This window comes from Alosa alosa, chromosome 13, assembly GCF_017589495.1.
Source record: "Alosa alosa isolate M-15738 ecotype Scorff River chromosome 13, AALO_Geno_1.1, whole genome shotgun sequence".
Taxonomy (NCBI): domain Eukaryota; kingdom Metazoa; phylum Chordata; class Actinopteri; order Clupeiformes; family Clupeidae; genus Alosa; species Alosa alosa.
In genome coordinates this window covers 24,752,835-24,768,423 of record NC_063201.1, presented here as the reverse complement: position 1 = coordinate 24,768,423, position 15,589 = coordinate 24,752,835, and the positions used below count along the sequence as shown (strand labels likewise).

The window sequence follows — 15,589 nt, the reverse complement described above, 5'->3', positions numbered from 1 at the left end:
TGAGGTACAGTACTGCTTGCTGCAGCCCCCTGTCTTGCATGTATGTTCTTTAAAATATAGATATTTGATTGATTTTCTGTTTTGTCGTGGCTCACTGTAACATACTGTGCAAGTCTAGAAGGGTGAAATTATATGATGATGTTGATTGAAATAACACCAGTGGACTTGCTAATGTGACTAAAGCAGTCACTCAGTGCTATGAACAAACTCACTGCATCAGTCTCACATGATTCATGAACTCTTTGGAGAAATCTGTGGCAGCATTGATCTGTGTATAGTGTTCTGCCCTTTGAGAGGTGCTGCAACGGTGGACACGGTGGCTCAATACTGCCAGAAACCTTTAGGTGCTCCCAAGGTGATGATACAGAAGAACCTTTAGGTGCTCCCAAGGTGATGATACAGAAGAACCTTTAGGTGCCCCAAGGTGATGATACAGAAGAACCTTTAGGTGCTCCCAAGGTGATGATACAGAATAACCTTTCTCCTCTCTCTCTTTCTCCCTCTCTCTTTCACCGGCTCCATTCATCAGAAGCAACACAAATGTGTCATACTTGTATGAGGTCGAATAAAAGGTGACAGAAGTTGGGTTGTGTGGTTGGGTAATCAGTTCAGCTAATTGCTTTAAAATCGAATGACACAAACCAGTACAGACATTTTTAAGATGAATTGTTCAAATCATTAAAATCAGTGGTTCAAATTGGTCATTATCAATGGCTACATTATCATCATATTATTTCAGCAGAAACAGTATTCAGTGCCTAATGATGTATGTATGGGTGGGAAATGAATGGGGCAGTGAATGGGGCATCTTGCTGATGTATGCTGATGGATTGTGCTGAAGAGCTGGATGCTCAGAAGTGGGAAGAATCTCTTGAAACACAACACACACACACACACACACACACACACACACACACACACACACACACACAGAGACACACGCACACACACACACAGAGACACACACGCACACAACACAGAGAGAGAGAGAGGGAGTGAGGGAAAGAATATAACTTATATTACATGGTATAATCAAGACCTTACTTGTATCTAAAATGTTTCATTTCCTCTGAGTTATAATCCAAAACATGTTTCTTTATATATTTAATTATTGGGAATACAATTAATTTTAAAAAATAATTTGTTACATTCTTCATAATAATAAACTTAATCAAAACAAATTTAAAATATAAAAGACTTAATAAAAAAAAATACTGCTCAGACAAATGGTCTTGTTAATTTATACATAGGTACTTCAGTGCCCTGTCAGCCAGTGAATCAGTCTAAAACCCGTTGCGTCTTTAATGTAGTATTTTCATCTGACTAGGTCGAGTGATATATACAGGGCTATTTGTTTTAATGGAATATGTGTATCACATGATCTTATTTCTTGACACCATGACTGTGACATGACAACGTATAGTCATACACCTGTCTTGATGTATCACATACTGGTGCAAAGCCTATTTCTATACAGGCACTAGAGTGTAACTTTCTGGCCCCCAAAGCCCATTTGCTGCCAGGCTTAACTGGATTGTAACCATTCCAACAAAATTCAATTTGAAGAGGTAAATGCTAAGCCCCTCATTAGGACCCAAAAGATGCACGTGGGGGTGGAAGCACACTGCTGTTTATGTGAAGCAATAAGGATTAAGAGGAGATGGGGAAATGCCTCAGAGATTTTCATCAGATTCACTAGGCCTACTTCCTCTACCATTCAACATTCCTAATCGTAATCTCAAATCATATGAGTTGTGTAGCCATTCATATTTTATCACCTTGCTTTTTTTCACCTAAGCTTTACATTTGTGTTAACAGCTTTAAGCATGTTGGTGGAGGCAGAGAAATGGGAGAAATTCAATCCAATAGCCAGTTTTTATGTTATTGTTTTACCTCTGCTAAATTTACACATGCAACCGAATGGGACGATACATAACAAGTATCACCCTGGCGTGGACAGCCACTCTCCATGCATGCATTCATTTGCGCTCACTGACGGCATTGCTCCAATGTCCTCTCAAACTTTTTACAATCTCATAAAGCGGAGATGACAATGTGCAAAAACAAAACAGCTCATCAGGTTAGTTCATGATGAGACAATGTGCTGAAGGTGGTCTAATCTAAGAGGGGAATGTGACAGCGTGCCGTCACTGACGTGTGAACACTGTTCTTGGACTCTTGGAGCTGTCAGAATGGAAGTTCCACTCACAAGCTCTTTGCTGGGGATGGAAGCAGTTACTTGAATGTCGAATGCTTCACAAATGCTAAGTAGGACCACTTTGTTGTTTGCTGCTCATGACCACAGATGAAGAGGCAGAGTCTGCTATGCCATATAGCTTGCTTCCCTCCTGAGATGCTGAGTTACGGGCATTACATGCAAAAGAGAATACAGTTCCATTGTTATGCTCTTAATTTAGCATTTACCTAACGCTCTGTGACTGTGTATTGAATTTCCCCTGTGTGTCTCTTGAAATAATTGATGCGTAAGTGTTCATACATGTTTGTAGCCTCAGGGAGATGACATTGAGTAATGGCATTTTCTTATCTTCAGTGACTTTTTAATTTGTTCCCCTGGAGAATGACAACCCACAGATTCATCAGCGAATAAATGCTGTCAAGACAGCAATACCAATTACATAGCTTCATTAACTTTCTCTTTAAATCCGTGATGCGAAAGACTGACAGTCCAAGACCTTGCATGTCTCTTTCTGAGAGTCGTAATAACCCTTTTTGAATAGACCAGTGAAAATTAACAGCCCAGGATTCATTAATGCATTTGGCAGTCAATTACAGGCCGTAAATGTAACTTCAGAACTTCCCGACACAAATGTCCCAATAGGTAGAGATAATCCTTATTGTGTCAAATAGGCTATACAGTGTTTTTGTTTGCCTTCTATGTTTATATTTGTTGTCTCAGATCCTCGGTCAATAAGCAACCATCAGATTGAAATCTGTGACAGATATGTGCTTTTCATGGTCACCACTCAAGTTTAGAATCCACTGACTTCTCTCGTTTCATTAGAAACAACATAATATAACTGAATGAACTCATCCTTGACCATTTGAAGGAAATAAAAAAAAGAAAGAAAAGAAAAGGAAGGACCCAGCCTCCCCAACAACAAACATACTCAGTGTGCTTAGAAAAGATACACTGTAGTAAATAATAGATGCCAGCCTGTTTTTAGCCTGTTGATTTAAACATTAATTTAAACAAATGTGAATAATATCTAGCATTCAGTTTTAATCACACATGGAACCTCCTGTTGTATTTACATATCCAGCACTATGATAATGTTCATAAGTTTCACAAGTTCCTATATTAACAGTTACACACCATAAAGCTGCCAAAGTGTTGGATTATTTTCTAAACTCAGTTTAGTTAAAGCATAAACACTAGAGAGCTGTACATGGGTAATCTACTTTAGTAATAAGAATCGGGTAACATTTGATACCAGACATAAACACAGCTGCTAAGAAGCTTAGAGCACCGTCACTGCACTTTCCCAACACAGGCTGATATGATATTTTTGCCCATAAACTGACTTCATCCTTTAATGCCTAGCACACAAGCAAACAAAATGTTGTCTTTTAAATATCTTCCAAAAAAGTCACTCACACAACAGAAATATTCTGCATGCAATATATAATATATACTGTACATCACTGCACAATGTGTCATCAGTCTTCACACCCTAATACCTCTTTAGTCTGACCTCTCCCTGGCCCCACAGAGCTATTACCCCGAGGGCATGTAAGGAGTATCGCTGTGGTAGTTGTAGTCGGGGCAGACCTTCTGCACCAACTTGTAGTCGGTGCTGTAGAAGGCGATGTAGACGCAGATGACCTTAAAGGGCTTGGAGCAGAGCCAGGAGACGTGGCTGTGGGTCTGCTCCTGCACGCATGTCTTGGACGGGTCGTAGCCGCAGAGCGAGCTCTTGGCGCCGCGCTCCACCTTCTCGTACTCCACGCGGCAGTTGAACAGTTTGGACTCGGACGCGTCCACCGTGACCCGCTGGAGCAGGTCGAACTCCACCACCTTGGTGGGCGGCACCAGGCTCACCGAGACGTTGCCTTGGCCCGTGGCGTTGTAGCGGAAGTAGACGCTGAACGTGCCGTTGCCGTGGTCCACGATCTTGCCGGTGATGAGCAGGTTGAGCGTGACTGTTTTCATGTTGCACTGGAAGTCGCCCCAGCCGAACATCTTCTTGAACTTGCCCGTCTTGACGATGGGCCGTCTCTTGGCCCTCAGGTGGGAGAGCTGCTGGGCGTCTGTGGGGTCCAGTGGCCAGTCCCAGACCTCCTGCTTATCGCCGCGGACACTGAAAGTGGACTTGTTCTCTTTGTCGAGAGCACTGTGGGAGAGCAGGTGGTTTGTGAGCAAAGCCTCCCCTCTGGTCGACAAGGCATTCTTCCCCAGATCCGGACCGTCTGAATCCAAAGAGTTGGACCTTTTTGAGATGCCAGTTTTGTCACTGGTAGTCTGTGGGGGGGAAAAACAAAGATTTTTTTAATCTATAGAGAAAGGCAACATACATTACTATAAGTTAAAATTCCTGTATCTCTGTCAGTCCATTCTTTATAGTCTGTACTGTAATGCATGGCTAACCACACAAAGACACTCAGAGCAGCTGAAGGTCTTTGAGGGAGTGGTCTGTCTCTGATGGCAATACATGACAGCAGATCTGTCTTGGTCAAGTGTTGCATTTTTTATGCTCGCCCCCTTCGATCAATACTTTGAAAATAAGATTTTGTCACCCATGAGAGAGCTCTCTGAATTGGTAATGGAGGTTGTAGCACACAAGGGCAACATGGCCACACAGAGAGGCCAAGGGATAAAGGAGAGCAGCAGAGCCAGAGTTAACAGCCGCAACATACTGTAAGAACATTTGCCTTAATGGAGGCCAAGCTAATTCAAGAGCAGTGTGTTTTTTTGACATATAATGGAAACTCAAGACATTATGGTTTGCCATGCAGGCTCTTAACCACAAGAGGGAAAACCCTTGAACATGAATAAATGGGTAGCAAGCATGACGAATCGTGTTGCTAAAAGCAGTAGAACGATGCTGCGGATCACTGTCAGTGACTGATATTTTCTAAAACTAGCACTGCATTTGCATTGAAAGGTACAGAAAGGGTTTGAGTGTCTTTGCCTTGTAGATATCAGGATCCACTTCTGCCACAGGACACAAAAAGACACACTGCTTCAGTAATTCTGCATTTGTCTTACTTTCTGTATATTTGTGCAAATGCATGACCACCCGCTCCACCCCGCTCACAGTAGACATACTTCCTGTTGCATAGCACAGTTGAATGTGATATATCTCAACTCCATTTTCTTGGGGAAGCTAATGAGTTAAATCTGTGACCAATTGCCTATTTCATAGCTCATAAGTACTTTCACATTCGATAGTTCTTTCCATTCAAACCAATTTAGGGGGTGAGTCTCAAAGGGCAGAAGAGGAATGACTGTCATTGTGCCACACTGATTACCTCTGGGTTAAAATGGCCTGAACTCCTCGTTTGAGATTCCCCGACAGACAGGAGCATTATTGGTATATCTTAGACCTTGAATTGTCAGAGGTGGAGCACTGCCAGATTCGGCATGAGACCTGCACCATAGACACCCCATGCACAACATGGTCTTGCACTGAGTACTACTGGTCTAGACACAGAGGATTATCAAGATGGTCATGGACATTATTTCTAGCATGTTCGAGCCAGAAACCTTCGTCAGAATCTCTGTGGGGTGTTTGGGAAATGGCTTTCTCGCCATACACAATGTGGCTTCAAGCCTGGCCCCTAAGTGTAGATAATGTGGCATATGATTAACTTTGCCACCACCCCCCTCCCCTCTCCAAAGTATCTGTCAACTTCTTAAATTGGTGTTGGGCCGGATTAAAGTCCTTGACGGCAGATTTACAGAGGCCTTGTCTCGTGGATTAAGACTCTAGACCTGCATTACGTCCTGATTTGAGTTGGGAGATTAACTACATCAAGGCAATATGTACATTTGCAAGTGGGGTATTACCTTTCCCCAGCCAGCAGAGAAATGTGCTCGGCCACTATGCAGCATGTGCAGACAATGCCGCTGCCAGCTCTCTGCCTCTGGACTAGTGCTCAAATATGAAAACCATATGATCAGAGCTACACAGTTCATTTTCATGAAATGGTCATTTAAATCATGCAGAGTGCTGTATATGGGGATATTTTCTCATAATCCATCAAAATTAGATGCTGTGAAAATGTACAACCCCAAATCAGAAAAAGTTGGGACATTATGTAAATGAAAACAGAATGTGATCTGCAAATTTCGTAAACCAATATTTAGCTGCAAAACGGACATAGACAACAAATCAAATGTTGAAAATGACTAATTTGACTATTTCATGGAAAATATATGTTAATTTTGAATTTGATACCAGGAACCCATTTGAAAAAAAGTTGTAAACTGGCATCATGATTGGGTATAAAAAGAGGATCACAGAGAGAAGTAAAGATGTGGAGTCTCTTAGGAGTAAAGATGTGGAGTCTCTTAGGAGTAAAGATGTGGAGGGATTCATCACTATGTGTGGGCAAATGATGAAACAATATAATTGTAATGCTTCTTAACATGAAATTGCAAAGTATTTTGGGATTTCATCATCTACGGTACATAATATCATTAAAATATTCAGAGAAACTAGAGAAATCTTTGCAAACAAGGGACAGAGCGGAAAAACAGATTTGGGTGGCTGTGGTCTATTAGACCTCAGATGGCACTGCATTAAAACCAGACATGTTTCTGTAAAATGTGCAATTATTTTTGGAAATCATGGACTCCTCTGGACTAAAGAGGAGAGGGACTATCCATCTACCCAACTTATCCAACTTGTCATAGTGCTCAGTTCAAAACCCAGCATCTATGATGGTGTGGAGGTGCATTAGTCCCTCTTGCATGGGCATCTTGCACATCTGGCAAGGCACAATCAATACTGAATGATGTACACAGGTTTTGAGCAACATATACTGCCATCCAGACAATGTTTTTTTTTTCTCAGGGAAGACCTTTAATATTTCAGGAAAGCAATACCAAAATTAATTCTGCACAGTATTTCTTCATAGAGGAAGGGTCCAGGTGCTAAAATGGCTTGTCTGCAGTCCAGACCTGCCAAATTGGGTGCATCATGGAATGAAATCAATGACTAAAGAATACCCCATACTGTTGAACAACTGAAATCCTATATCAGGGAGTAATGGGACATTTCATTCTCAGAACTGGTCTCCTCAGCTCCTAAACATTTAAACATTTACAAGATGTTGATAAATGAAGAGGTGAAGCAGCCCAGTGGTAAATATGCCCCTGTCCCATTAAACATGTTGCTGGCATCAAATTTAAAATTAAAATAGTAAAATTTGAATGTTGCCTATGTCCTTTTTGTAGCTAAATTAACAAGATTTGTATATTATTACATTCTGTTTTTATTTGCATTTTACACAACATCCCAACTTTTTCTGATTTGGGGTTATAGTTGTCCTCTAATATTTCTGAAAGAAATGGGGGATCTGGGGGGTCTTTAAAACTTTAGGACTGTCATAATTAAGAATCCATATTTAAAACTTAAGATCTGCCACAGGACACACTGTACAGAACAGCTTTTTTTCCACCTGTGAGCAAAATACAGCTGGTGGCTGTCAAAAGCTTAAAGCGCTCAGCTCTGACGTGTGTCACTTTCTGCTCAAGAATTCAGCGCTGGCATGTGCACATGTGGTCTTTCTCACCACTCTCCTCTCTCACACTGCCGGGTGTGAAGGAGTGTGTGTGTGTGTGTGCGTGTGTGTGCATGTGTGTGTGTGTGTGTGTGTGTGTGTGTGCGTGTGTATGCATGTGTATGCGTGTGTGTGCATGTGTGTGTGCGCACGCACGCACGCGTATGTGTGTGTGTGTTGAGAGAGATAGAGGTCACTCTGACAAGAAGTGTTTGTTCTGTACTTCCTCAACAATGGCAAATGGACACTGATGGAGCTATAAACTTCTAGACAAATGCTTAAAATACATTTAGCACGGTCTAAAGTAGTGTTATACCAAGGTGTTATGTTGAATATTACACATATTGAATAAAACATAATTAATGATTTGTCATTTATGTCTGGAAGTCTGTGACGATCTACATTTCTGTATGACTATAAAGTAATTCTAACTCCACTGACTGGTGTTGACCACCTATAAATAGACGTGGTGTGAATCTGTGGTGAGAGGGCTTGTCAGAGATTGGGAACATCTAACATCAACTTGGACCCAACCTTGATTCACACAGATCCAGCGGCACGCGATCCTGTAAGATGTTCATCCCAGACAGCCTTTGCATGAGGGGGATGAGGAGGGGCCATGTGGCAGCTCGCCATGGTTATTCTGGGTATGGGAATCAAAGAAGAGAAGCCATGCACTCCGGGAGGAACATTTGCTTGGGCTGTTTGTATAACTACTAGTTTTCACCCGAGCCGATCACATTACAGAAACAAACAAACGCGTGTGTAGAAGACCACAGAGGTATTATTGTAAATATTGTAGGCACTTACTGTAGGCTTTAGAATGTCAAAAGTAAAAGATGGCCATTACATGCACTGGAATTATGGCGTTGACTTGCTTTGTACGTCTGCATTCAGCCAACATTGTATGAACTTTCAGTTATGCTGAAGTTAAATACTGAGAGAGTCAGGTTCAAAGGCTTAGTCTGTCTGGGTACAGAAAACCTGGGTCTTCTCCCTTGGGCCTCCCAATCGGTGAATGCAACGGAAGAATGAGCTCTTCACGCCCCTTTATCAAGGCATGGCCAATTTCAGTTTTATCATGCCCACGACCCAGAGTACGTGAGCAGGCTGAATCTATGGATCTTTGAATTCAAAGTTGTGCCAAAGACATTATTTTGTAATTTCGCACAGTGCGTTTTGCGGCAAGTCAAATTCCTCGAAGACTTATAAAGGAATCATATTATAGGTCGCATAGTCGGAGGTGGGAAGACGCCGTCATATGGCAGAAAATAAATTAGCATGCTCGATCAACTGTGAAATGACAGTTATGGTTTTAGAGAATGGGAATATAATTAGATTATGGAAATTAAATTAGATTAAAATAATGGAAATAATTAACGTATTATACACACACCGTCAGAGACAATGAAAGAGGTCAATCAAAGCCTTCCCAGTCTCTGGCGGCAGAAGTCCGTGTGTCATATATCCATATCTGAGACCTAATTTGTACTTTATTTGTAGTTTGTTTGAAAGGATTTGTATGGACATATATTAAAAGCTTTTAGAGTTAATAGCTAGAATGAATCAAATAAATGAAAGACAAACAAAACGTCACAATGGAAGACGGAATACCCAGACAGTGTTTCCCATACATTGACTTATTTGTGGCGGCCCACCACAATATCAACATTGACCACCACCCAATGATTTTCCAGGTTGTACTAAATCGTGATTAAATCTGGTTAGCATCATAACCATGCTGTGCTAATTTGTTAAAAACTGTTGCATTCAAGTTAATTCTGCAAACCAACCACCACAAATGGAATTCAATTCTCTGGGAAACACTGCCAGACCATCTCTTTGATCTATCCTACTAGGCCTACATATGCAGAATAGGTGTAGCCTATCCGTCTATCTCACCAGCAGATGTCGATAGCTTGATTACCTGAACACTTTGCGGTAAAGTTGTGCATATGGTTTGCGGGAACATAGATAGGATATGCAAGACCAAGAGGCTACAAACAAACGCTGCTTATGACTGTCAACCATACACATAATGATTAAAAAACAATTCACGTCTGGTATTACATGTCGTGTAAACGTGTAAAACTATATTCAACACAGTGAGCTGGTTTAGTTACATATACCTTCATCAAAAGTAAATGAACCAAGACCCAAATCCGCCGGAGGACTTGTCCATGCTGAAAACTCATATTCAACACAGCACGGCTTCCTGCAGCAGCCTACCTCTACTGGAGAGAAGGTGGCTACAACCAGTCTTCTACAAAGAGCGCATCCGTGTAAGGCATTGTTTGCCCATGTTTTGTGCGCTGTTGTGAAGTTATGTGATATTTAATTGCAAGTAATGTGTATGTCCGTCCCTCATTCATTCCTACACAATTCATACTTAAAGTAGGCTAACAACAGAAACAACTAAATGAGAGTACGTGAGGTGTGTACATGCAAAGGCGCAGGGTACTATTGAAAAGAGTGACAGGTATTACTTACCAAGTTGATAGCGTATGATAGGAAGAACAGGACAAAGCAATTCGTAGACGACATTCTTAAAAGCTCCTTAACTATTTGAGAAATATAAAGGAGTTAAATGATAGACGAAAATTAAAAACTGACGTCTCATTCTTCACCTGTGAATGAAATCTGAGGCACCGTGTCATTCGAGGCCACTCGACAAAGTGCTGTGGTGTATGGTCTAACGGAGAAGCTCGCGGGGAGAAGACATCTCGCCTCAGTGTCTGGGTACGCGCGGGAGGGGGTAATCAACACAAAAACGTTCGAAAGTTTCGGCAGGGCTCCGGAACTGATACTGAGTGTTATGAAATTAAGAAACTGTTGCTATTTGCGCGTCAAACACAATCTTCTGTATTTGGAGAAATCACAATAAAATAAAGCGTTGTGAAATTGTGTTCCAAGTCTTCACATGGAGATCTTCCTAGGTAGGCTCCGCTGCATGTGACGGAAATTTCAATTTCCGACGGTTTCGACTGTTTCTAATTTTTGTTTTCCTTAGTAAAGTATGCCTAGTTACTGCACCAGCCAGACGATTGGCTAGGCGACTAAATTAGGCTATCATATCATACTGAATGTGTCAAAAAATCCAAACAGACCTACATAGACTAATTTTCAGGAGTTTTTCACCACCGCAACTATCAGTTTAAGAGTCTGAAGAGGGCCTCCACATGTAGGGAATGCCTTCACACATGAGTAGGTGGGAATGGTGTTTCAGCCCAAGGGACTTCACATAAATGCATGTAGACGGGACCTCAGCATGCCGGAGAATCATGCAAGACAACACACAGTCTGCAGACCTATCGTTAATTACTTGACGGTATGATGACATCTAGTGGCTAATAATTGTAAGTTCCTGCGCATTTTCATTTATTTACACTTGAATAAATTGTGCATTTTAATAAAAAAAAAAAAATGTAGAAAGTATTTAGTGTGTCCATATATTTTGTTATTTATTATCTGTAGTTTACCAGATACATAAACAACCTCTGTACAAAAAACGACTGAACCTTGTTACATTTTTTTACAACAATGAAATTGAACATTGTGAACAAAGATCAGCAAATATATTAACCCACTTTGCAATTTATACTAAACAAATTCTGTGCAATACAAAAGAGGTTTACACATTTATATATATTTATACGTATATTCAAAAATAAAAAATAGCTTTTCATTATTTACAACTCAAAATAAACAGAAAAGAGAGTAAACATTCGTCTCACCAGTTGTTTGCATTGGCTAGACTGGTGATATTGAACTATTCTGCTATTAGATTGCAACTTAGTGCTTGGAAAATACAATATGCTTTAGGCTTACTTTGATATTTTAATATTTTCCTTTTTTTCACATCATATTGTTTACTGCCAAGCGTCCGCATATCTGCTTTAGTAATTAAAGTAATTATGATATGGGTAATTCCTTTGAAAGACACTACAGCGCCAGCCCCTTTTATTGGTCCATGTTAGTTCATGAGGATTTTCTTAAAGGATCAAATCACGAATGATGACTTACAAACTCTCCTGACGAAATAGAACACTTCTTCCTGTCAAAACTCCAATCTCATTCCCCATAATGCATCTGCAATGTCGTTAATAGAATGTAGGGATTCTAACCCTTGTCAACACATATTTTGGAGTTCCCGATGAGGTTCCACTTTCACATTTACAGAAGATTCATCCATTTTTTTTTATTAGCGGAGCACCAGACCAACACCATGTCTTTAGACAACTTGTGAACAGTATCACTAAAAACTGAATGTTATACTCTCTTGCATTGTAAACTGTCTTTCAGTCTATTTTTACCAGCTGTGGACTGTGCAATGGCAAGTATGATCGCCTGTATAGCAAGTGATGCCACCATTTACTGTACAGTACATCTGGTACTATCGGCATCTTGCATGACATGCACCTTGTCTAAACACACCAAAACAAAAACCCGTCTGTACAAATGTTTCAGGGTATGTGGTTCTTGCACAAAAACTCACAAAAAAGAAACAGCTTTCTCTCAAAAAACATGGGTCTGTGCTGTACATGAATAAACATTTTACAAATCACAAAAAAGCAGGAAAAAGACCTTAAAAAAAGTGATTGAAATTATAAAGAGAAATGTACCAAAAAAGGAATTTGAAGATCACAAACATAACTCGGAGTAGAATAAAACATTACGTACGGTGACATGAGCAACATAACTGTATTCACCATTACTGCACAATCTATCTTGGGTGATCAATGTCAAATGTAGATATATTCAAATTTCTCACATATCCAGTGAATCTCAATGAAAATATTTTTTTTTGTCTTGTGTCATACAACTGCTTACCTTCTTGCAAAGAGAGAGAGGCGGTTTTCTATGGCAATACTAGACATAAGTGCATACCATGCTGCACTAATATAGTGCACAATAAGGATCTGGATCAAGAGCACGGGAAGCAGGCAGTAGCTCCAGTCAAGATTGTTTGTGTCAAAAGATCTGTACATCTCACGCCTCCCCCCAGAAAAAGGCCTCGGCTCAAGGGCACTGCAACAGAGGAGCGGGTCCTGGAGTACAGGGGGGTGGGTGGGGGGCAATTGCGAGAAATGAGGTGAAAAATCCTTTTGATGAACAATATTGAAAGACTTTCTCTCTCCGCTTTTGGCAATGTGAAATCCACGAGTCAGCAACCTCTCACACCCCGCCACCGCCCTCCCACTTCAAGACTTGTAGATGAGGGGGGTGAACTCACATGGAAGAAAAAGCTCACACAAACACGCACGTACACACACACACACTCACTCACTCACAAACACACACACATAGACACAGATACAGAAATAGAGACAAAGAAAGGAAATTATGCACTTGTGCTGATTCGCTCAAAGTAAAGAAGAACAAAAAAAAAACATCTGACTCGCATCGGCAGATCTTTCATTTTTTAAAAGCTGTCTTTTTAGATGAACCACAAAAACAAAGGCATATTCTTGTTGTCTCTGGAAATTCATGAAGGCTGTTGCATAACAGTTCCTACTCAGCACGGCCTATAACTCGTCACGGTGGAGATATTATCATTTTTTTTAACTCTTCTTATCTCTTATCTCCATATTAATCCAATAGCTGGAGTCCAAAGTGGGGCTCTGAAGGTGGTTAATATACAGTAGGTCATTGATAGATTTCTTAATAGGGTTTGAATGAAGCCAGTCCCATCCCTGGAGTTCACATGTCAGCATCTCTGTCATAGGCCAGCGTCAGAGGCTTCACATGTCAGCATCTCCGTCATAATAGGCCAGCGTCAGAGGCTTCACATGTCAGCATCTCCGTCATAGGCCAGCGTCAGAGGCTTCAGGCGGTTGTTGTTGCTTTGTCTCCTCTGGGGCTTCTTTGGCTTTTTGCTGAGGAAAGGACAAATAGGTTCACTTGCTTAACAATCACTGAAATAATAAATTAGTTGTCAACTATTGTCAACATAATCTTGGGTTTTGGGTAGCACAAATCAACATGTTATAGACTAAACAACTAACCAAGAAAAAAAAAAGAAAATAATTGAATAGATTGTGAAAATAATTGTTGGTGGCAGCCTTTCATAGGATGAAATATCATTTCATGAGACTTAGAACAATAGACTAATGAGTATAGAACAAGAGACCAATGAGTTGCTAAGGCTGAGAGCTACTTTTTAAAGCACCACTGGTCCTGATTATGTTTTCTCCTGGAAGTCAATAATCAACACATTCTTACTGTAACAGCAATTAACAGCACACTGTCAAGAAAATTAATGATGAAAAAAAAAATAGGCATGAGATGTATGACAATGAGTATCACTTGCACTAATTAACTATTTGGTAGCCTAAAGAAATAAATAAATAAAAGGATTTCTTCACAAAACATGATCACTAGGGGGCAGTAGGCCCACTGGGGAAAATACCACATCATGCAGATTCACTGGGGCCTTTACCCTGACTGAAGGATTAGCCTACAGAATGTTGATCCTTTTCTTTTTCACCTTTTTTTAAAGGTGTTACCATGAACGGAGGGTATGCTAATTCCCCTCTGATCTCCTGCTCAGACAAATGAGTCATGCTAATCCACAGCTCAAATTGTACATGTCTAATACCCTCCAGAGGCACACAGGCCATTTAATCTGGCACCGCACCTCTGTCAGGTTTGGGCAACAGCACAGCAGAGTTTGGGACACCCCGCTGCCTGCCACAGTCATGGGAGCAGAACTGATCAGTTTGTATAGTGCATGGGAAATGGCTACGGTTCAAAACCTGTAGGTGTTGTAAGCTCAACTTCTAAAAAATCTAAGCTAGTTTACAGGCTAATGCATGACAGGGATAATAGCTAGCCTAAAAAATCTCATGAACTAAAATAAAGCCCATTTTCTGAATTGTTTTTGTTCTCCACAGATAAAGTCATAGCATTTTATTTTACAAAACCTTATTTTTTGCCCTTCAGCAAGACTGTGTAAGGCCTCTTACTGAATGCTGTATTTCTGTGTTGGATATCGACGGTAATCGATAGCTAACTGCTGATGTGTGAGGTAGAGTTAAAGAGGAAGATATTCCTCAGAGATACAACACCACTGCACCTCACTCTCAGCGTGTTAATTAAACCCTGATTACAGCTTAGCTAATTCCATCTTTCCACTCATTAGAGAGCTGCCTATATCAACACTTCTCCAAAGCTGTACTTTCATGGGGAGCAAATAGCTGTTATCAAGCTTTTCCATTCAACACTATATTTGTATTCTGTAAGAAGTTATCATTTTCACTTGTGTATCAGTGACACAAAAACAAAACCTTTTAAACAAACTCGGTTTTAGAAACTGACAGTTAATGAGTACACGTGATTGGCTCAGTACAGTACTTTCTTTACAACCTAAACCTGCTCTATGTCTACTGAGGTTTCAGTGGATCTACCCTCACCTGCAACAGCAGCCCCACAGTGATTGGCTGAGCAGACCTGACAGTGGAAGGGGGGCTGGGATTGGTTATCAGTGGGGGTGGGGGGGTGGGTGCCATAAGGCTGGGCAGGCTGGCACTCTGCCACCTCTGAGAGGGTGGTCGAGGGGATGGGTCGTTGAAGGGTTACGTGGCGGTCTCGCCCGGCTGTTGGCACTCAGGGCACGTGTAAGTTAACTCGTGTGCGTTCTCGCCCATCCACACCACTGTGCCGTTGGCTGGCACCGGGGCCTCCAGGGAGCGACGCAGGTAGCAGCAGTAACTGCTGCTCCGTACAGAGGGATGGAAGGATGGAGAGAACCATAAAAGAAAGATAGAAAAAAGAGGGATGGGGAGCAAACAAATGGACAGAAGGAAAGATAATGGAAAAAAAATGCAAATGACAAAAACCTCAA

General features: G+C 41.1%; 2 protein-coding genes across 4 annotated transcripts in view; both read right to left on the bottom strand.

The window, feature by feature from the left end:
• Positions 1 to 3,221: 3,221 nt before the first annotated feature.
• Positions 3,222 to 10,841, bottom strand: LOC125305960 (neurexophilin-1-like). 2 transcript variants are annotated; one of them, XM_048261053.1, is made up of 2 exons: positions 10,237 to 10,841; positions 3,222 to 4,480 (listed from the first exon to the last, which is right to left on the bottom strand). In XM_048261053.1, exons 1-2 carry the CDS (start codon positions 10,288 to 10,290, stop codon positions 3,737 to 3,739), a joined length of 798 nt encoding a protein of 265 aa, XP_048117010.1. In that variant the 5' UTR covers positions 10,291 to 10,841; the 3' UTR covers positions 3,222 to 3,736. The 2 variants fall into 2 exon arrangements, with proteins under 2 accessions (XP_048117010.1, XP_048117009.1); XM_048261052.1 differs by lacking the exon at positions 10,237 to 10,841 and adding an exon at positions 9,876 to 9,957.
• A 340-nt stretch (positions 10,842 to 11,181) lies between these two features.
• Positions 11,182 to 15,589, bottom strand: part of LOC125305945 (thrombospondin type-1 domain-containing protein 7A) — a 109,319-nt gene continuing 104,911 nt past the window's right edge. Inside the window, exons 29-30 of one of the 2 annotated variants that reach the window (XM_048261023.1) lie at positions 15,159 to 15,459; positions 13,537 to 13,622 (exon numbers count right to left, since the gene is read on the bottom strand). In XM_048261023.1, the coding sequence (XP_048116980.1) occupies positions 15,321 to 15,459 (139 nt within the window). In that variant the 3' untranslated portion in view covers positions 13,537 to 13,622; positions 15,159 to 15,320. Of the gene's footprint in view, positions 13,623 to 15,158; positions 15,460 to 15,589 lie in introns of both variants that reach the window. The other variant, XM_048261025.1, reaches the window with a different exon arrangement.